Source organism: Mytilus californianus, unplaced genomic scaffold, assembly GCF_021869535.1.
Source record: "Mytilus californianus isolate M0D057914Y unplaced genomic scaffold, xbMytCali1.0.p SCAF_9, whole genome shotgun sequence".
In the NCBI taxonomy this organism is placed as follows: Eukaryota; Metazoa; Mollusca; class Bivalvia; order Mytilida; family Mytilidae; genus Mytilus; species Mytilus californianus.
In genome coordinates, this window is record NW_026262745.1 from 29,338,319 (window position 1) to 29,360,556 (window position 22,238).

At 33.7% G+C, this 22,238-nt stretch overlaps 1 protein-coding gene across 1 annotated transcript; it reads left to right on the plus strand.

Annotated features, from left to right (window-relative positions):
* The first annotated feature begins 7,350 nt into the window (after nt 1-7,350).
* On the plus strand, nt 7,351-9,467 carry LOC127714379 (uncharacterized). The gene is made up of 2 exons (XM_052220435.1): nt 7,351-8,133; nt 8,712-9,467. The coding sequence occupies exons 1-2, from the start codon at nt 7,971-7,973 to the stop codon at nt 8,981-8,983; spliced, it is 435 nt and encodes a 144-aa protein (XP_052076395.1). The 5' UTR covers nt 7,351-7,970; the 3' UTR covers nt 8,984-9,467.
* Nucleotides 9,468-22,238: the final 12,771 nt, after the last annotated feature.

Genomic DNA, 22,238 nt, shown 5'->3' on the forward strand with positions numbered 1-22,238 from the left:
TAAACTTCTGAGGTCATTAATGGTTGATGTTTATCCAGGTGGGCGGAGTTTTGACCATATCAGTAGCAACTGACTTACAGCAGGGTCAATAATGATTTAACTTCTCCCGCCAGATGTGGTTTTTGATGCATACACTGTGCATTATCTTTATATATTAAGAATTGCTGGAATGGACTGCTTTCTTACTGGTCAAAACCTAATTGATTTATGATGAAAGGCCAATCCTCAAGTGTCCCCATGGTACATGTGTGAATTATATTGAAATTAATGAGGTTCAAATAGGAAAATCCTTATTCATTCAATTGTGACACATACATTTTTGTCATGAAAATGTAGTTTTAAATGAAATTAGCTCCTACACGGTTGCCCCTATATGCCTGATTTAACCACACGTTGTTCCCTGACCAGTTATCTTCAAAATCGTGTCTCAGATTTCAAAAAAACATCAATAGAACAAATTTTATAACCAATTTAATGAGTTATTTCTTATGAAATAAGGTTGCAAACTTAATTGAAGGGTTATGAGAGAATGAAATATAAAAGGAAAAATTTGGATCATGGTTTTGGGGGTCATACTGTGTTTCACAAGAATATATCAAACATTTTGGGATGCTATGAATAACAAAGAAGCTAATTTCATTCAAATGTGGACATCAGAATCTAGCAACTAATTACATAAAAATCAGTTATGTAATAACTATGTAATAATGAAATTATCACCATTTGAAAGATTAATCTTTCTTCTTTCTTTCGGTTCCTCATTTATGAATTTTAGAGCTGGATGAAAGAAATTACATCAGTTTAAAGTTGTCTGATTGGGGGTGAACAAATCTTCGTATTGTGCTACCTTAAATAACTCCCACTTGCCAAATTTGAAATTGATATCATTCCTTTGCATGCATTTCCTGTATATTCTTTTTTGTGTTTATTCCTCTAAATCGTCTGAAATAAATACATTCGGAACTCTTTTAGCAACACTGACCAAATGCATTTACGAAATTCACATATTATAATAGTGTTTCAAATCAATTTCGATATCTTGTTATTTGTATTACTTCAAACTGTGGGTATCGAGGGCACTTTTAATGGTTGCAAGTCCATAAGAGTACTATTTCCCTTGTAATCAACGGGCCTAAATTCCCCCTGAATTTATTTCTCAACTGGGCTATTTTCAAAATCTCTTTCAGTCTTGACTAAAATTCACAGATCTCAGCCTTATGTAAGTATTTTAAAAATCAATAACAGTTAAAAACTTTCTTAATTTGGTGCGTCCGAATTGCATTTCTGAATCACCTTCATCAGGAACGTTAAAAATATTATAGCTTATTTCTAGACGTATGACTATTATACATCCCGCAAGATAGGTAAAAGCGACAATTGGGATAGATTTGGGCAAAGCGTATTAATTTATAATAAAAAATGTATAAGGACATGCTTATCAATTTTGTTTTTATGAAGTAAAGCTTTGAATATGTTCTGTCAGGTACAAATGAATTTATTTGGGTTAATAATAACCATTGATCCAAAATTCTTCAGAATTTTTTTTCCATATTGTTTTCTATGACCATTTGCACTACTAACATACGCCTTGAATTGGGCTCTTCTAGAGAAGTTTCTTGAATTCTATTTTTTTTTATCTTGAATTCTATTGCTTTAAACAAAATTTGCAAAGTACATGTAGAACTCTCATTACATAACATAAAGGTTAAATGCGAAATATTCACCTATATTATATCTATAATAATGACAATAATAATACACACATACACACATACACACACACACAGAGAGAGAGAGAGAGAGAGAGAGAGAGAGAGAGAGAGAGAGAGAGAGAGAATTGGTACCATTGATATTCATTCAACAGCTGTTTTTGTCTGTCGTAAAGGATAATAATTTTCTAACCATGTCGTCACATCAAATTGAAATATTGAATACATTTTGAAAAAGCCTAGTTGGCCGAGTGGTCAGTACAGTACAGGCTGTGTTGCCACGATGTCATATAAGCAAGGGGGTCAAATACAGTAGAGATAAGAAAATTTGCAAATCTATCATTGTTGGGATAAATTTCAGACAAAATATGTATTTGTGTGTGTGTTTGTTGCCACTTCTCTTTGTATAGGAATTGTCCAACTGGTCCGATAAGTGTTTAGTACATCCGAATTATTAAATTGACTTAAACATTAAAAAGTTAGTTTCCTTCCTTCATAAAATTGAGAATGGAAATGGGGAATATGTCAAACAGACAACAACCCGACCAAAGAGCAGAATACAGCCGAAGGCCACCAATGGGTCTTCAACGCAGCGAGAAAGTCCCGCACCCGGAGGCGGGCCTCAGCTGGCCCCTAAATAAAAATGTGTTATAGTTCAGTGAAAATGGACGTCATATTAAACTCCAAAACATATAAATGAACTAAAATTAAAAAACATACAAGACTAACAAATGCTAGAGGCTCCTGACTTGGGACAGGCGCAAAAATGCGGCGGGGTTTAACATGTTTTGTGAGATCTCAACCCACTCCCTATACCTCTAGCCAATGTAGAATAAAGAAACACACAGCAATACACACAGTAAAACTCAGTTTAAAAGAAGTCCGAGTCCAATGTCAGAACAGGCAACAAAAGAAACTAAGCAAAATGACAATGATACATAAATTAACAAAGGACTACTAGCAGTTACTGACATGCCAGCTCTAGACCTCAATTTAACTGATTGAAAGATTATGTCTACATCATATGAAAATCAAGCACAATCCCTCCCGTTAGGGCTTTAGTCTCATACCATCATAAAATATATGAGAAGAACATGACCCGTATCATGTCAACAACTGGTTTTAGAATAAATGTGTCTATTTCCGATGCAAAGACCTTATGAGTGAATCAATATTAATTCCAAAATATGCCATCCTTAATGACCTGACAACATTTTCGTAACTATATCCCTTCTGAATAAGTCTGTTTAAAGGTTTGGTTAGCTTTTGAGGTGAATGCCGACATTTTTGCGCTTTGTATAGAATATTACCATAAAAGATTGGATGTGAAATACCTGAACGTATAAGATGTCTGCATGTTGATTTATATTTACGAATGATGTCCTTGTACCGATGATAAAATTTAGTAAATGTTTTGACTAGTTTGTGATATCGAAAACCCTGGTGTAATAATTTTTCAGTAATACAGAGATTTCTTTCGTTAAAATCATATACGTTGTTACATACACGAGCGAATCGAATAAGTTGAGATATGTAAACACCATAAGATGGTGACAAGGGGAACGTCACCATCTAAAAATGGATAATTAACAATAGGAAATGAAAAATCATCTCTTTTATCATAAATTTTGGTATTTATTTTTCCTGACGTTATGGGATAACTAAAACACGTAAATAAAATTTAAAGTATTAAGTACAGCATGATTGCAGCGTTAATACAAATGTTCATGCTGTAATCAACTATAAAGTATGTTTATTTTTTTCTTCTTTTAATTTTGGTGAAAAACCGCAATAGGTACATTTATGACAATGAAAATATCATCTTGTAAACTACGGCCAAACTTAGTAAAGAACCGTCTAAATTCCATTTAATTGATAAATTCAACAACACTTATCGTTATCTTGATGATATTTGTTTGTTAAATAATCAAGAATTCTCTAACTTTACTGCTAAATAAATCTAATATCAACAGCAATAACTGTCCTATTCTAGATTTAGATATTTCAGTATTACACCAGAAACTCTACACAAAAATTTATGACAAAAGGGATGATTTTTCTTTCCCAATTGTTAATTTTCCCTTTTTGGACGGTGATGTTCCTTTGGCACCGTCTTACGGTGTTTATATATCCAAACTCGTTCGCTATGCTCGTGTTTGTAGTGACGTTTTGGATTTTAATGAGCGTAATCTAAGTATTACTAGTAAATTATTAAGTCAGGGATTTCGTTACCACAAATTACTTAAAACATTTACCAAATTCTTTCATAGATACAAAGATTTGGTCTGCAAGTTTGGTTGTACCTGTAGAAAACTTATTTCAAACGGAATAGCACACCCTAAAGTTTACGGTGATGTTGTAAACCGAGCCCGGAAATTTAGATACGATCCGGGTAAACTTATCAATCCTTTAAATAAACTTATTCTAAAAGGTTACCTATTCAACACTGTAATTAAATCTTTGAATATTGTTTTTATTGGTGTAAATATTGATTTTGTTATCAGTAAATCAAAACCATACTAAATATTACACATATGTACTTTCACGGTACTACAATCTGTCGATACTTATAGTTTGGCATTGCACAAGGTCATGTTTTTCTCTGACTGTTAATGACGTCTTTACACTAAATCCATTTGATGTTGGATGTGTACTGATTGATATTTTAGTCTTAGATACATGATTTTTTTCATTAGTTGTTATTGGCTTTGAACTAGCTTTAAGTAACTGCGAGTACTCTCAGATCTGTACTTAGTGTCTTTTTGTTTTTGGGATGTATAAGTACCCATCCACGTCCACTTTGTGTTTTTGTTAGATGTATTTCTATTAATATCTTATTGATGAGTTAAGCCTTTTTCAACTGATTTGTATAGTTTGTTCTTATGTTGTACTGTTACACCACTGTCCCAGGTTAGGGGAGGGTTGTGCGCTCACAAACATGTTTAACCCCGCCATATTCTTCATGTGCCTGTCCCAAATCAGGAGCCTGTAGTTCAGCGGTTGTCATTGGTTCACGTCTGTCATATTTTTTTTTCGTAAACTGTTTTGTTATAAATGAGGTCGTTAGTTTTTCACGATTGAATTGTGTCATATTTTTCATGTCGTGGCCTTTTATAGCCGACCATACGGTATGGATTTTTCTCATTGTTGAAGGCCGTACGGTTGCCTATAATTGCTTAAATCCACTTCATTTGAACTTTAGTGGATAATTGTCTCATTGACAATCATACATGTACCACATCTCTTTATTTTTATATTCGTCATTTTATGACAAATATTCATTTACAATAACACTAGTATCTGGATGTACCTTTATCAGAAACGCTCATAATTTATCTGACCTAAATATTCATACATTTGTAATTCCTGTATATTAGGTTGTTTCTCTAGAATAAATGTAATATTAAGTTGTTTCTCTGGAAGAAAGTTCAGTTAAGAAACAAATATGTAATTACATACAACAGAAAACAATAAAGCAAACACGCGAATAAACAACTTATTGATGTCTTCTAATCTGAATAAAATGAATCTTTTAAAATTTAAGCATATCGGAAATAAAACACGCATTAAATATCTGAAAATTTATGAAAAATAGTTTAAAATTCACTTACGTTTGATACGTTGCTTAGGTTAACCACGATTACACACTTTTGCGCGGGAATTTTTCAAGCATGCTTTTTTTTAAATGTTTATGATGTGTATGATACTCTAAATTTAACGACTAAATTAACAATTATTTTCAATTATAAAATTTATTAATGAGTATACCATCAACAAATTGTCAATGTGCATCATCGAGGTTTGCCTGACACTGCAATGAATGGAAAAAAATTATGGAAAAAAATTTTGAAAAAAATTTGAAACGAAATAATTACTATATCCCCCCCCCCCTTTCTGAAAGTTAAATGGTCGTTGCCTTTGTATTCCCCAAATTAATTTTTTAGTCTGTTTTCAACTAGTAATATCTTCAGTTAATGCTAGATGCACGACTGATTTGATCAGATTCTCTTTAACGTCGTCAATTGTTTTAAAATCGTTTATTAATTGATTTTAGACCAATTGGTACATTTAGCATCCACAGAACACGAGTGAATGTCTGAAAAACAGTGTTAATTCCAGGAGAACAATTAACACACACACACACATACACACAACTGAAACAATAACCAAAAAACAAATAGATGACAATCTACATCAATGCAAATAGAGTTCAATATGAATGTTAAATATAGTCCACACTGTATGACAAACGTTAAATGGTCCAAAACAAAAAAGACAATCAAGCAACAAGTTATTCTGAAAAAAACGGAAAACTTATGCGTTGCAGAAGGTTAAACTATGACGCGGAATTAGGATCATAAATATCGAATTTAGCATATGCTTAAATCATTTTAGCATATGCTATATTATAATTTAGAATATGCTATATTATAATTTAGCATATGCTATATTATAATTTAGCATATGCTATATTATAATTTAGCATATGCTAAAATTATTTTAGCATATGCTAAAATCATTTAGGGTCTGCTTAATTCATTTTAGCATATGCTAAATTCAATTCAGCATATGCTGAATTATTAAGCTTATACAGAAATAAGATCATAATTGTTCTACAAATCTATTTCAGCATAAGCTTAACGCATTTCAGCATATGCTAAATTCATTTCAGCATATGCTTAATTCATTTCAGCATATGCTTAATTCATTTCAGCATATGCTAAATTCATTTCAGCATATGCTTAATTCATTTAAGCATATCCTTAATTCAATAAAGTATATACTGAATTGCTGAATTTAAAGAAAATATCATCCAATGAGTGCATTCGTTTCATAAGGGGCAACACTTTGATTTCTAGGGGGTGGCAGGAAGAATTTTTATATCCTGACTATTTTATTCCACGAAATATGTATTCTGCTTTGTTTTCGCTCTATCTCTGGAAGGTTTTTCTAAGATAATATCGTGCTTTTTTTATATCTCATCTTTTGAAACCTGCCATTTTGTTTTGTCCAATATCCAGGTCCTGCCTTTCTTCAATTTTATCATAGACCCCCCTCCTATAAAAATCAAATGGTAGCTTCCTATATACATAAATGTTGACATTCACTGCAGAACTTTAAAAACCTTAACACGATCACTGTAAAGCGTTTTATCATCTAAACATTTAATGTTGTTTCTTAATGTAAATACATATATAAAAGGGGGACTAGGGCCCTCTGCCATCCCGCTAAATCCGCCTCTGCTACCAATTATTAATAAGTCGATTTTGTATAAACATTTAGCCAGGTCTCGCATGTCGGAAAATTTATTGACACGTGTTTGTTGTTTAAATAAAATTCTATGTGTAATTTTGTATACATTGTATTCGATCTTTTAACCCTTAACGGTGCTTTCGATATACAACGTGTACATTTGTGGCCGATCGCATGAATGAAAATTTCACTACTGTGTGGGTTTAAAAGGGTCGAATACAATGTATACAAAATTATACATTAAAATATAGATGACAAGTTGAGATTGGAACAAATGTTTTTAAATCTTGTACAATGATTATAGCACTATTAGAAATACAAGTCAATTTCTATTTGCAGCACAATCCCATTTGTAGTTTTCGAGTAGTTCTGTTTTTTGATCGTTTTTAAAGGCAGTGCTTTAATGCCTTTCTGGTTGCCGTGTTAATCTTTCTTTCCGCGATATCCAACTTATCTACGTGGGGGGTCATTAGGCTCCAAGTAGATCCGGAAAATGTTGATTCTCTCCTCTTCTTATTGTGATATAAAATGTTTTTTGTTTCATTTCATTTACATTGGGAAATAGAGAAACGATCATTGTGTTTTGTTAGTTTTAAAAACTTTTGATATATTTGTATTTTACATTATAAGCAGTCAACCGATTGACAAACTAGAATTATTTGAATTCCGTGTGGAAAGAGGTCGGGTTAATTTCGAGTGTTATCTGCAATCTAGATGTTTATAAATCATTTCAGTCGTTGATATAATAATTAAAGGTCGACTAAACATGAATTATATTATACAATTTAAAGCGCATTTCTGTTTATGCACGCGAACCCGTCTAACGTTATTGTTATTTCGCAGTTATATAAAGTAGCAAATTATCGTTCCTGAATAGGTGGCGCCGTGGTAGCCGATCCTGTTCTTCAACTTCCGGTTTCTGCACTGTGCAACTATTACAGTTGCATTTTTAATTAACGATGCCAAGTACTTGTTGTTGTGTACCTGGATGTCATTTAAGAGGAGGACATGCATTTCCAAATGACTTTAAAAGAAGGAAAAGTTGGATCAACGCCATGGCCCATACGCAGTTTGGACGAGAACACGATGAAATCGTGGAGTCCATCTCAATCAGCTGTTGTTTGCAAGGCACATTTTACTGAAAAAGACTACGTGCAGGAAACTATTCATGGTAAAACTCGATTTTCTTTTTAAAATCTATAGTTATATATGTAATCGCCATGCGAATAAACCAAAGTCTGTTTACAACCGCAATTATCGTTTTAGAATAAAAGGGGGTGGTTAATTCAAGACGTCATTTTTTTTGGATTACGATTCAATGTGATCTGTTTGAGATTTTTTGGTGCTTGCTACAATTTTAATGATTTCTTACAAGAGGTATATCATACTGAGAATTATTTTAGCAGTAATTATGCTAATGTAGTAATGACAGGAATGCATAAGCTATGCCTCATAGACTTTCTTGAAAAATATCAATGACAATGTTAACAGGAACAAAACAATGACATGCTCTCATCTATATTATAGTTATTTAGGTACAAACAATGTATGTTTGTTGCATACGTCTCTCATTGTTTGTCCTTTGGATTTACATATTAACATACATTTTGATGTACATTGAATCAGGCTAACATAGTTTTATCCAGATTGTAATGAATAAATCTAGTTTTGCCAGGTAGTACAAAGTATGCATTGCTAATGGAAGTTCATTAAATTATAAAAAAACTAATGTTTTATAACCTTTTTCAGGGCGCAAACCCACCATACAGAGACTTAAGTCTACTGCCATTCCCAGCCTATTTTCCTGGACCAAGCAAGAGACTGAATCGTCCGCAAAAAGAAAAATGAGGGCAGTTTCCTGTGAAAACAAAATAACTAAACTTGATGAATATTGTAATAGAAATCTAGAGGAAAGTTTTGATTGTAAAGTTGGTTTTCTTGAAGAAGTCATTCATACTGCAGACAGGATTTATGACTGTCTACCACCAACTGCCGAGCTAATGTTGAGCTTCACAGATTGAATTACGCAAACACCATCAATGCCTATATTTTCAGCAGAGAATTTTGAAATGAAGACACGTGACACAGCCATGCATTTTTATATCGGTTTAGAGTTGTATACTAAATTTTTATTTGTTTTGATCACACTTGGTCCAGCAGCACATTGCTTGAGATACATATATTTTCAAATTGATAGGGTGTCATTTGAAAATCAGTTTGTTTATGACTTTGATGAAATTGAGGCATTATACAACCAACTTTGAGCTGTCTAGATTCTAGATTGAAACTAGTGTTAAGAATATTGTGTAAACATGGATTGTTTTTATGTCTAAACAGTGGCGTGAGGCTATCACTTGGCCATTTAGTGGTTTAGTCAGGTATTTTTCGCCATCCAACTTCAAATTAAAGTTTCCTACAACTTGGATTATTATTGACAGCACAGAATATCCCGTGATAAAACCTAAAGCTCCTAGAGCTCAGGCAACCTTTTCCATTATATAAAAACAGAAACACTGAAAATACTTGTATGTTCGACACCTGGTGGTTTAGTCAACTATGTCTCTAATGCATATGTTGGTTGTACCAGTGACTGTGAAATAGTTGAAAGATGTAGAATAGTTCAATTATGTGATGGCAGACAAAGGTTTAAATGTGCAAGATTTGTTTGCTCACTGTTTTCAAAAAAAGAAACATAATTAGTTCCAAAACTCGTATACTGGATAGAAAAGTCTCCAATTAACACGTGCACATAGAGCTAATTATTGGACTTGGCAAAACATACAAAATTCTAATAAATTCTATGAATGGAACTGAAACAAAACTTTCATCTGAAATAACATTTAGTTGTTTTATGTTGTGTAATTTTAGAACTTGTATTGTGCCAAAGGATGCATAAATAAAAGTGACGCAATGAAGTTTGTTCTGATATATATATATAAATATTATTTACAATTTCATGCACATGTAAATTGTAATGCATATTAAAATAAGGAGATGTGGTATGATATTCAGTGAGTTTATCGAACCAAAGTGCATAAGAAATGGGTTACGCAGTTACAGGTGTTACTGTCACTGTACAATCTCCAACAATTAGAAAAACTTGTACCGTGTAAAAAATTTCAGAGATCTTACAACTAAGTTTGACTTTGGTGAATTGTTTATATCTGTTGATGTAAATATAAAAAAGAAGATGTGGTATGATTGCCAATGAGACAACTCTCCACAAGAGACCAAATGACACAGAAATTAACAGCTATACATGTAGGTCACAGTACGTCCTTCAACAATGAGCAAAGCACATACCGCACAGTGAGCTATAAAAGGCCCCGAAATGACAATGTAAAACAATTCAAACAAGAAAACTAACGGCCTAATTTATGTACAAAAAATGAACGAATAACAAATATGCAACACATAAACAAACGACAACCACTGAATTACAGGCTCCTGACTTGGGACAGGCACATACATGTACATACAGAATGTGGCGGGGTTAAACATGTTAGCGGGATCCCAACCCACCCCCTAACCTGGGACAGTGGTGTAACAGTACAATATAAGAACGAACTATAAAAATCAGTTGAAAGAGGCTTAACTCATCAGATGGATAAATACAAATACAAGTGGACGTGGCCGGGTAGTTGTACATCCAAACAACAAAAAGACACTAAGTACAGATCTGAGAGTACTCGCATTTACTGACAGCTAGTTCAAAGCCACTAACAACTGATAAAAAAATCTAAGACTAAATTATCAATCCGTAAGCTCCCTTTAGAATTTTATAAATTTTAGATTTTACATTTCTGAGTTATGGGGTTTTATTCATTAAAAAAGGGGGGATTTTCCAGTTTTTGGACAACAACTCAAAAATACTTTAAGCAGTTCGCATGAAACTTTGGTGAATTATTTATAGCTATTGATGTAATCTCCCTATTGATTTTCATAAATTTCAAATATGCCATTGAGAAGAAATTGAACTTTATTTGTTTATAGTCTGGAAACAGATTTATTAAGTATTGCGCAACAGCACAGTGTATTGCACAACGGCAAGAAATCTTTATTTGAATATAAATTCAATTCATATAACCGATTTCAAGTTCTTTGACTACATATTTATTCAGAAACTATAATATGTCAAATATTTAATTACAATCCAAATTCAGACCTGTATCAAGCTTGAATATTGTGTCCATTTTTGCCCCAACTGGTCAGGGTTGGACCTCTGTGGGTGTATCCAGCTGCGCTCAGCGAATCAGTTTATTTCTTAATTAAGAACTCCTTTTTGTCGCAGAGAGCTCGACATAGGGAAAGTGATCCGGCGGCGGCGTTAGCTTACTTCTTAAAAGCTTTATATTTTAGAAGGTGGAAGGTCTGGTTGCCTCATGTTACGAAGTTTCCGTCAGTCACATGTCCAATGTCCTTGACCTCATTTTCATGGTTCAGTGACTACTTGAAAAAAAAGTTAAGATTTTTTGTAATGTTAAATTCTCTCTTATTATAAGTAATAGGATAACTATATATGGTATGTGCGTACCTTGCAAGGTCCTCATGCCCGTCAGATTGTTTTCACTTGACCTCGACCTCATTTCATGGATCAGTGAACAAGTTTAAGTTTTGGTGGTCAAGTCCATATCTCAGATACTATAAGCAATAGGTTTAGTATATTCGGTGTATGAAAGGACTGTCCAACTGGCAGGTGTTATCTGACCTTGACCTCATTTTCATGGTTCAGTGGTTATAGTTAAGTTTTTGTGTTTTGGTCTGTTTTTCTTATACTGTATGCAATAGGTCTACTTTATTTTGTGTATGGAATGATTGTAAGGTGTACATGTCTAGCTGGCAGGTGTCATCTGACCTTGACCTCATTTCCATGGTTTAGGGGTCAAAGTTAAGTTTTTGAGTTTTGGTCTTTTTTTTCTAATACTATATGCAATAGTTCAACTATATTTGGTGTATGGAAATATTTTATGATCTATTTGTCAGTCACGCAGGTTTTTTTTTACCTTGACCTCATTTTCAAGGTTCAGTGCTCAGTTTTAAGTTTTTGTGTTTTGGTCTGTTTTTCTATTACTATAAGCAATAGGTCAACTATATTTGTTGTATGGAAGAGTTGTTAGCTGTACATGCCTGCCTAGCATGGTTCATCTGACCTTGACCTCATTTTCTTGGTCCATTGGTCAATGTTTAGTTTACTTGGTTAATGTTAAGTTTATGTGACAGTTGTAATAAAGCTTTATATTTAGGACTATCAACATAATATCAATGATTAGTAAAGAAGGCGAGACATTTCAGCGTGTGCACTCTTGTTTCATTCATAAATTACTTTATACTTGGAAATATAATTTTGCTTGGAGTTATAGTTTCTAAAAAAAGTATTGTCATTGAAAGAGTTGACATGTTGCAATGTACATTTATTCTACATAGTTCTATGGTACCAAATCAAAAGTTTATATAAAAGAAAGAAGTCAAAGGTTTCCCATCATAGTTTAGTTACATACATTTTTTTTGTACCTGAGGTCGTTGAATATAGATCATTATATAAATAAGGAGATGTGTTATGATTGCCAATGAAACAACTATCATCCATACATTGTACTTGTTTAACTGGGTAAATGGCCAAAAACGTTCCTATTGAATTGAGAGTAGCAATAATTTCTCTCTTTGAATCAAACACTGATCAATTGATTTGTTTAAAAATTTTGCACAATTTCGTAGTGCTTTAAAAAAAAGGTAAAGCACAGGAACTTGTCTCAGAAAATAATATAACTGATACCTTAATCTGACGTATAGAGATATTTTTTCTGACACAAGTGCCTGTGAGGCCAAGTTAGATTTTCAGCTCAATTGCATTTGTAGTCATAGATCGAGTTATGCTGTTTTCAATTTATGCATTCCCCTTTTTTAACGATAGATGGGGGGATAAATCGAGCCGAATTCAATTCGAATTAAATGTACATTTTTTGTACGTGTGAACGAGGCATTAGACAGTGACTGGATTTCCTACTTCGAGCCTAAAAAATTACCTTCAACATAAAAAAAACTTAAAAACAAACCATATGATGAGCTTCCCGGCGTTATATGGCTTTCATCTAGACTACAATGTATTAGGATGTTAGCAATTATAGGCAACCATACGGCTTTCAACAATGACAAAAACCGTATAGTTGGCTATATTTTTGTTTACAAAAAATAAAAAAATAAGTCGACAGACATTAACCAACGACAACCACTGAACTATAGGCTCCTAATTTGGGACAGGCACATACAAAATATGCATGCAAATAGAGTTAAACATGTTTGTGAGCGTTCAACCCATTCCTGAACTTTGTCAGTGGTGTAAAGTACAACATAAGAACAAACTGTAAAATCAGTTGAAAATAGATTAAAAGATTGGTACAAGACCCACAAAAAAACACACACACACTAACATTTAGACAATAGCTATAGACACAAAGCATCGAAATAAGAGTATGTACAATTACTGAAAGTTTGTCCAAAGCGTATTACACTAAGACTGAAATAAATCTTGTTCTCTCAGACTCAAGTATCAATCACTACACAACCAACAGATTAAGTCATAAACAGTCTGAGAAACGCCATGACCTTGTATTCTACAATTCAGATTTTCGAAAAGTTGTGATCCGAAGGTTTTTGACCATCGAAATTTTGCAATAGAAATAAAAGTTAGGACTAGCAGATTTTCTTTAAGGGCCACCATCATCTACATATCATATACAAGACAAAAGTCGACAAATTATTGTATAGTTTAAGATTATTCCTGAAAATCAAATGGTCTAGGCTTTAAGTCCGATTGGTTAAGCAAAATTTAGTTAGGAAAGCAGTTAGAAAAAAAGTCACAAACACAGCGATTTCTTCCAACCAATTGACTTTGTTTTCACACTTATTGTATAATTACATCAAATGCCAAAAACAGAGCACAGTTCCAATGGGCCAAAAGGCCCAGGTGGTACAACTCATGGTTTGTCTTCACCATAGGTACGAACTTGTGTCTACAGGGTCTAACATGCCTACCCCTAATTTTTAAAAGTCTGACAAAAAATCCTAACGGTAAATCATTGTTACCCACTAGGTACAAATGATAGGTAATTGTCTAAGGTTCAATGGGCCTAAAGACCCAGGTGGGACAATTCATGGTTTGTCTAACCATAGGTCCAAAGATAGATATTTTTAAAAATGCTTAGCCCCAATTTTTGAAAATGTGTCAAATTTTCCCTACAGCAATACTTTTTTACCCACAAGGTGCAATTTATGGGTAATGGTCTAAGGCCAATGGGCCAAAAATCCCAGGTGGGACAACTCATGGTTTGTCTTCAAAAGGTCCGAACTTGGGTCTAAAGGGTCTAACATGCCTACACCGAATTTTTGAAAGAGTGTCAAAAATTCCCTACGGCGATACTTTTTTTACCTACTAAGTGAATATGATAGGTAATAGTCAAAGGTCCGATGGGCCAAAAGGCCCAGGTGGGACAACTCATGGTTTGTCTTCACCAAAGGTCCGAGTTCTCGACATAGGCTAGATGTAATTTATGTATGATTTACATATCCGACAAGAAGTGGCAATCTGACCTTGACCTCAGTTTCATAGTTTATTGGCCAATTTTAAGTATTGGTGATTAAAGGTCTGAATATCGGATAATAAATTGAAACATTCATGAAAGATACCATGCAGATGTATAACTGTATTCTCCAAACTCGCGTTTTCCTACAAAGGATTCACCAGTGACGGTCGATTAAAAAAATATGGAACTAAGAATAATTGGTAAGATTGCCAATGAAGCTACTCTCTACAAGAGACCAAATGTCTTTGGTGATAGAGACTGCATGACACCATACGACACTCAACGCGGAGCAGAAATCTTCACCTCATAGACAATCAAAAATGTGAAAATCATCGGCATTATTTTTAAGGCATAAACCGACAAACCAAAAAGATAGCGTTGCAATAGATATAAGAAGATGTGGTATGAGTGCTAATGAGACAAATCTTTCATCCAAGTCACAGTTTGTAAAAGAAATAAAAGTTAGGACTAGCAGATTTTCTTTAAGGGCCACCATCATCTACATATCATATACAAGACAAAAGTCGACAAATTATTGTATAGTTTAAGATTATTCCTGAAAATCAAATGGTCTAGGCTTTAAGTCCGATTGGTTAAGCAAAATTTAGTTAGGAAAGCAGTTAGAAAAAAAGTCACAAACACAGCGATTTCTTCCAACCAATTGACTTTGTTTTCACACTTATTGTATAATTACATCAAATGCCAAAAACAGAGCACAGTTCCAATGGGCCAAAAGGCCCAGGTGGTACAACTCATGGTTTGTCTTCACCATAGGTACGAACTTGTGTCTACAGGGTCTAACATGCCTACCCCTAATTTTTAAAAGTCTGACAAAAAATCCTAACGGTAAATCATTGTTACCCACTAGGTACAAATGATAGGTAATTGTCTAAGGTTCAATGGGCCTAAAGACCCAGGTGGGACAATTCATGGTTTGTCTAACCATAGGTCCAAAGATAGATATTTTTAAAAATGCCTAGCCCCAATTTTTGAAAATGTGTCAAATTTTCCCTACAGCAATACTTTTTTACCCACAAGGTGCAATTTATGGGTAATGGTCTAAGGCCAATGGGCCAAAAATCCCAGGTGGGACAACTCATGGTTTGTCTTCAAAAGGTCCGAACTTGGGTCTAAAGGGTCTAACATGCCTACACCGAATTTTTGAAAGAGTGTCAAAAATTCCCTACGGCGATACTTTTTTTACCTACTAAGTGAATATGATAGGTAATAGTCAAAGGTCCGATGGGCCAAAAGGCCCAGGTGGGACAACTCATGGTTTGTCTTCACCAAAGGTCCGAGTTCTCGACATAGGCTAGATGTAATTTATGTATGATTTACATATCCGACAAGAAGTGGCAATCTGACCTTGACCTCAGTTTCATAGTTTATTGGCCAATTTTAAGTATTGGTGATTAAAGGTCTGAATATCGGATAATAAATTGAAACATTCATGAAAGATACCATGCAGATGTATAACTGTATTCTCCAAACTCGCGTTTTCCTACAAAGGATTCACCAGTGACGGTCGATTAAAAAAATATGGAACTAAGAATAATTGGTAAGATTGCCAATGAAGCTACTCTCTACAAGAGACCAAATGTCTTTGGTGATAGAGACTGCATGACACCATACGACACTCAACGCGGAGCAGAAATCTTCACCTCATAGACAATCAAAAATGTGAAAATCATCGGCATTATTTTTAAGGCATAAACCGACAAACCAAAAAGATAGCGTTGCAATAGATATAAGAAGATGTGGTATGAGTGCTAATGAGACAAATCTTTCATCCAAGTCACAGTTTGTAAAAGTAAATCATTATGGGCAGCCCCGATATTTCGACACCCCATTCGTCCGACACCCCAGCAGTCCGACACGCCATTAGTCCGACACCCATTAGTCCGACATCCAATAGTTCGACATGTAATAAGCCTGCAATCGAAATATATCAAAAAATGTATTCTTTTATATAAGAAATCTTAATAAACTTTTTAATGTTCGTTCAATATTAAGAACAGGATATTGGCCTTCGTGGGAACAGGTGATGCAAGCTTGGTTAATGTATTAGAACTAAAGTAGCAGAATTTCATCACCTTTAGCTGATAGCACAACCTATACTGTGTTAAATCTTGGCGAATTTTTTCAATACCTCTCGATATAGTATCTCAGCAATACAGATTTAAGAAGACGCAGTAAGAAAAAAAAATCAAGGTATATGGACCTACATGGAAAAGAAATAAAGAAGATTGGTCGATAGAACGATTACGAAATTATAATGAGCATTTGCGTGATTGAGAATTTGAAATAGATGATATAATGAAGGCATATACCCACGCTTGCAGTATTTGATGTTTAAGAAAATAAAGGTACATAATTCTTGAACTGTAAAAATGAAAGCTTTAATGTTCGTTCCTATCAAAATAGTTACACGCTTCCGTCAGTTGCAAGTATACCAATTGGTAAAAGAAATTTTTTCTGATTATTAAGTCTTGTCACGCTTTACCTTTCACGATCAAAATAATGCGTTGCCTGATCTTTCACAATCAAGTTTGATGAAAAATCAACAAAATTCAAGGTTTTCATAAGCAAATGACGGATTTCATGGGAGGAGCATACTTTTATTTTACTGTACAATCGGACACACCAAAGATTAAGTTTCAAATATATCATGATATATGGTAATGTGACCAGTATAGGTACAAAAAACGTGGATTTTTTAATGAATCCCATAGACATGTATTGCGCCTTTTGTGTTTTCTCATAAAGTACTGCATATTTTCTGTATCTTAATGCACAGTATTGTTTAGAAAGTTGAATCATTTTGATAGACATATTTTTTTTCTGATTTGTTCCGCGTTTTGAAGAAGAATTTACATTTAATTACATTCACGATCCGGTACCAGATCTTTCACGATCCAATCGCAATGCTTGACCACTGTTAGATATTCTTTCACGATCATTTCTCTCGATAAACCGAATGACACCCGTGCATACCACATCATCTTATATCTATATAGTAAATTAGTTCCTTAATACATAATTACTGCATTCTTCAAGTTCTCTTTTTTTTTTCTAAATCTAGAAATGTATAATTATATTTATAATCACTTTTTGACGTAACTAATGTATATAGTAAAAGTATCGGGACATGTTATTAAAAGTGTTTGTTTTCTAAATTTTTATGTTGATGATTAAAAACATGAGCACGTACAATAAATTCGACATAAGAATCGATTTTGCTAGATTTAATTAAATTGTTACTAAACATTAGCACAAGGCAATTCGGTCATAATAATGTATCCTGCCCTTCCCTCCAGCTATTTTTTTAACTTTTATATAGTTTACCGATATAAAAGTAGAGAACATAGCTAGATAGTAATACGGCACAAATAAGTAAAAATGTGTATAGATGGCCAGAAAATAGAAAGATAAACGTTACATGTAATTATATAAAATGACTTGCAATCAGAACTTTGACAAAATATTGCCTCTAAAAAAGAAGGAGGACAGGATACATCATCATGACCCAATGCACTTGTGTAAATAAGAAGATGTGGTCTGCGTGCCAATGAGACCAGTCTCCATCCAATAGTTGTGTATTGATTATTGCTATCGGATTAACGTATTTTAACACAATAATCATGTTAAACCCCGCCACATGTACAGAATGTGCCTGTCCCAAGTCAGGAGCCTGTTATTCAGTGGTGGTCGTTTGTTGATATGTTACATATTTGTTTTTCGTTCTTTTTTGTACATAATTTAGGCCGTAAGTTTTCTCGTTTGAATTGTTTTACATTTGTCATTTCGGGGCCTTTTATAGCTGACTATGCGGTATGGACTTTGCTCATCGTTGAAGGCCGTACGATGATTTATGGTTGTTTTAATTTCTGTGTCATTTGGTCTCTTGTGGAGAGCTGTCTCATTGGCAATCTTTTTTATATCTACATTGTATATATAATTATTATACCAAGACTGTCTGGACACACTGAAACGTCTTCCCTGTTTCAGTGTTTATAATATTGAATTTATTTCTACCCTACTACAAACATTACATTAAATTAACAATTCAATGATCAATAAACATAAAGTCAAGGTGAGATAAATCTTTTCATGGCCGTATCATTTCATTCCATACACCAAATTAATGTAATAAAAATACAATTGCTTAAAGGGGCACTAGCTACGAGTTACATACAAAAATTTAGATTATGATTTTTGTCGAGCCTGCGACTTTTGTCGCAAAAGCGAGACAAAGCGATCCTACATTCCGTCGTCGTCGTCGGCGGCGGCGGCGGCGGCGGCGTCCACAAATATTCATCCTGTGGTTAAAGTTTTTGAAATTTTAATAACTTTCTTAAACTATCCTGCATTTCAACCAAACTTGGACAGAAGCTTGTTTATGATCATAAGATAGTATCCAGAAGAAAATTTTGTAAAAACAAAATCCCGTTTTTCCGTATTTTACTCATAAATGGACTTAGTTTTTGTGCCAGTTAACATTACATTCACTCTGTGGTTAAAGTTTTTCAAATTTTAATAACTTTCTTAAACTATCCTAGATTTGTACCACACTTAGTCAGAAGATTGTTTATAATCATAAGATAGTATCCAGAAGAAAATTTTATAAACAAAATCCTGTTTATCCGTATTTTACTCATATATGGACTTAGTTTTTCTGCCAGTTAACATTACATTCACTCTGTGGTTAAAGTTTTTCAAATTTTAATAACCTTCATAAACTATCCTAGATTTGTACCACACTTGGACAGAAGATTGTTTGTGATCATAAGATAGTATTCAAAAGTAAGTTATGTTAAAAAAAATCCTCTTTATCCGTATTTCACTTATAAATGGACTTATTTTTTCTGCCAGTTAACATTACATTCACTCTGTGGTTAAAGCTTTCAAATTTTTAATTACTTTCTTGAACTATCCTGGATTTGTACCACACAGAAGCTTCTTTATGATCAAAAGCTAGTATCTAGAAGGAAATTTGGTAAAAATTTATTACCTGTTTTTCCGTATATTACTTATAGCTGGACTTAGTTTTATTCCAGTTAACATTACGTACAGTCTTTAAAACATTTATTAGATTCATAAACCTTCTTAGATTTTTACCAAACTTGAACAGAACTCCTTACAGTCAAAAGATAGTATCTAGAGGAAAAATTTTTAATACTTTTTTCCCCATTTTTGTTGAGCGTGCGACTAACAGCAAAAGTAGGCGAGACACTGGGTTCCGCGGAACCCTTACGAATTTTTTTTGTTCAATCATTAATGAAAGTGAGATAGTGAAATAATAATAATTCGGTATTAGCAGCAAGTATCATGGTTTAATTTTTTCAAAATAAGCAAAAACACCGATTATGAATTATTATTATTAGTAGTAGGGTGCCCAGTACCGAAAAAGTCGTCTAGTTAACGAATTTAAGTTAAGGGATAACACACGGCTATATCTATATGCAAACTATTGGAAAATCATTATATTTTCCAATCATGAATGTCGTCGTAAGCTTCCGTGGTCACGTTTTTCAAAATCTTGTGGTTTCTTAGGGTACCAGATACTCGCATGATTTTACATGCTATTCATGTAAACAAAGAGTTCGGTATGAAAGGAATCAAGGGTAGAATAATAATAAAGTCACAAAATACAAATTTACCTATCTTATACGTTCATTACTTCCCCTCCATGCAGCATACGCATAAGCTATGGTTTTAAACTGGCACTACAACTTGCACACAAGGTTTGCGCCGCTATATACCTATCCACGAAATATGTAAAAGTCTCGGGACTGTCATCTGTAACATTCTACCAGCCGCACATGCTGTAACAGGATGCTATACAACGTCATCCCTGTTTGGGATCGGTAAGCGCTCTATTTTTAAAGTCTTGCAGGACAACCAAGAAGATTTCACCTTTCGAATTGTGACATCGATGAAAATATAGATGCAGCTCGAAATCTTGTTGTTAGGTTGTATGATCTCAAGTCAGAACTCATAACAGATCATAGTGACCTAAACAAATTGAGGGTAAAATTGGCTATAATTAAACATTTCTCCCTTGTCAAAATTCTTCTTGTGAATCTACCTTTAAACAACATGTAATAAGAGCATCACTCAAAACATACGTTTGGATGTTTTCCCTATATAGCAAAACTACCCTTACATTCTCATCATAGTCATCTGTATATATAGGATATGGTTGTTTTACCTGTTTCTAACAGACGTTTTGTTTTCATAACTTTACCCCCTCCGTCTGCAGTAATATTTACTTCTGTAAAGCAAAACTATACAAAGATCTTTATATTCAACCAATTCGATGTTTATGTTACACAAATTTCGAAATAAACCAATAATATATACGCTTTCACACTCAACAACAGAAATTTGATATTTATCTAGAAATTGACGAACTCCTTACTATCAAAAGACGTGAAAAACACATTTCGTTTTCGACAAATTATTAAAGTTAAGATCTAAAAAACATCTTTAGATCTTACTTGTAACGAATTGAATATAAAAATTCCAAATTTTGGAATTAAAAAGGGTCAAGGTCACTGTTATTTAACAGATATTTGAAAATTTCAATTTAAAGTCATTTTTGGCGACAAAAATATAAAATAAGTTCTAAATGTAAAAACAAAAAATATTTTTCTTTAAATTAGTTATAGTTATTTTGCTCCAAACACATATGTGTAGGAGAAACAAGCTTTCTAAATGTGACTCTGCATTTTCCTGGAATTTTTGTTTTGACCTTTGACCCTGATAAAAAAAACGTGACCACTGCAGACAACGACGACATCAATATTTCGATGAGGCTTGTTCTCCTCTTTCCAATGATATAAAATATAGCCGTGTGTTATTCCGTTAACCCAAATCGATCAAATTAATTTGTTGATTTGGCACCCTACTATAAGCCGGAGTGCATAGAGAAAGCAACGACCATCGCCATGTAGAAAACTGATTATGGCAATCCTAGAAAATAGGGATCGTAGTTGAACGCCCTTGATACGAGCGGGGTCTAATTCACAACCTTGACATGATATAGTGATTACTGCATGCAGATAAACTCTTAGATCACTCGGCAAAAAGGCCTAGGCATTTCTTTAAAAAATAAAAAAATTAAAAAGATGTGGTATGATTGAGACAAATCTCTACCAGAGACCAAATGACATAAAAGTTAAAAATTATAGGTCATCGTACGGCCCTCAGCAATGAGAAAAACACATACTGCACAGTAAGCTATAAAAGGCACCGAAATGAAAAATGTAAAAACAATTCAAACGAGAACATCACGGCCTGATTTATGTATAAAACAATAAACAGAATACACAGCAAGAAAAGACAACCGCTTCATTATAAGCTCCTGACTTTGGACAGGCACACACAGAATGTGGCGAGGTTAAACATGTTTGATGGCGCCAAACCCTCTCCCTACCCGGGAACAGTGTTTGAACAGTATAACACATACACTCGCACATTCCAAAATAGTATCATTTTCTTCTTCATGTAAATTCAATTTGTCTCTTTTTAAGAAAACTTGTCAGATATTATCTTTTCAAATATTTAAGTCAACTTTGTAGATTTTTAGGTCGATATGTCAGACAATCATCTGACAAGTTAGGGGCAAAGTTTGGTGTTGTCTCACATAATTCTGTTATTCGTTTAACTCATAAAACATTGCTTCTTGATTTAA

Bases quoted from the DNA above. Each gene is read 5' to 3' on its own strand.
- LOC127714379 (XM_052220435.1), top strand. From the start codon at position 7,971: ATGCATTTCCAAATGACTTTAAAAGAAGGAAAAGTTGGATCAACGCCA. The intron at 8,134-8,711 runs GTAAAACTCGAT...AACCTTTTTCAG, and splicing joins CGTGCAGGAAACTATTCATG to GGCGCAAACCCACCATACAG.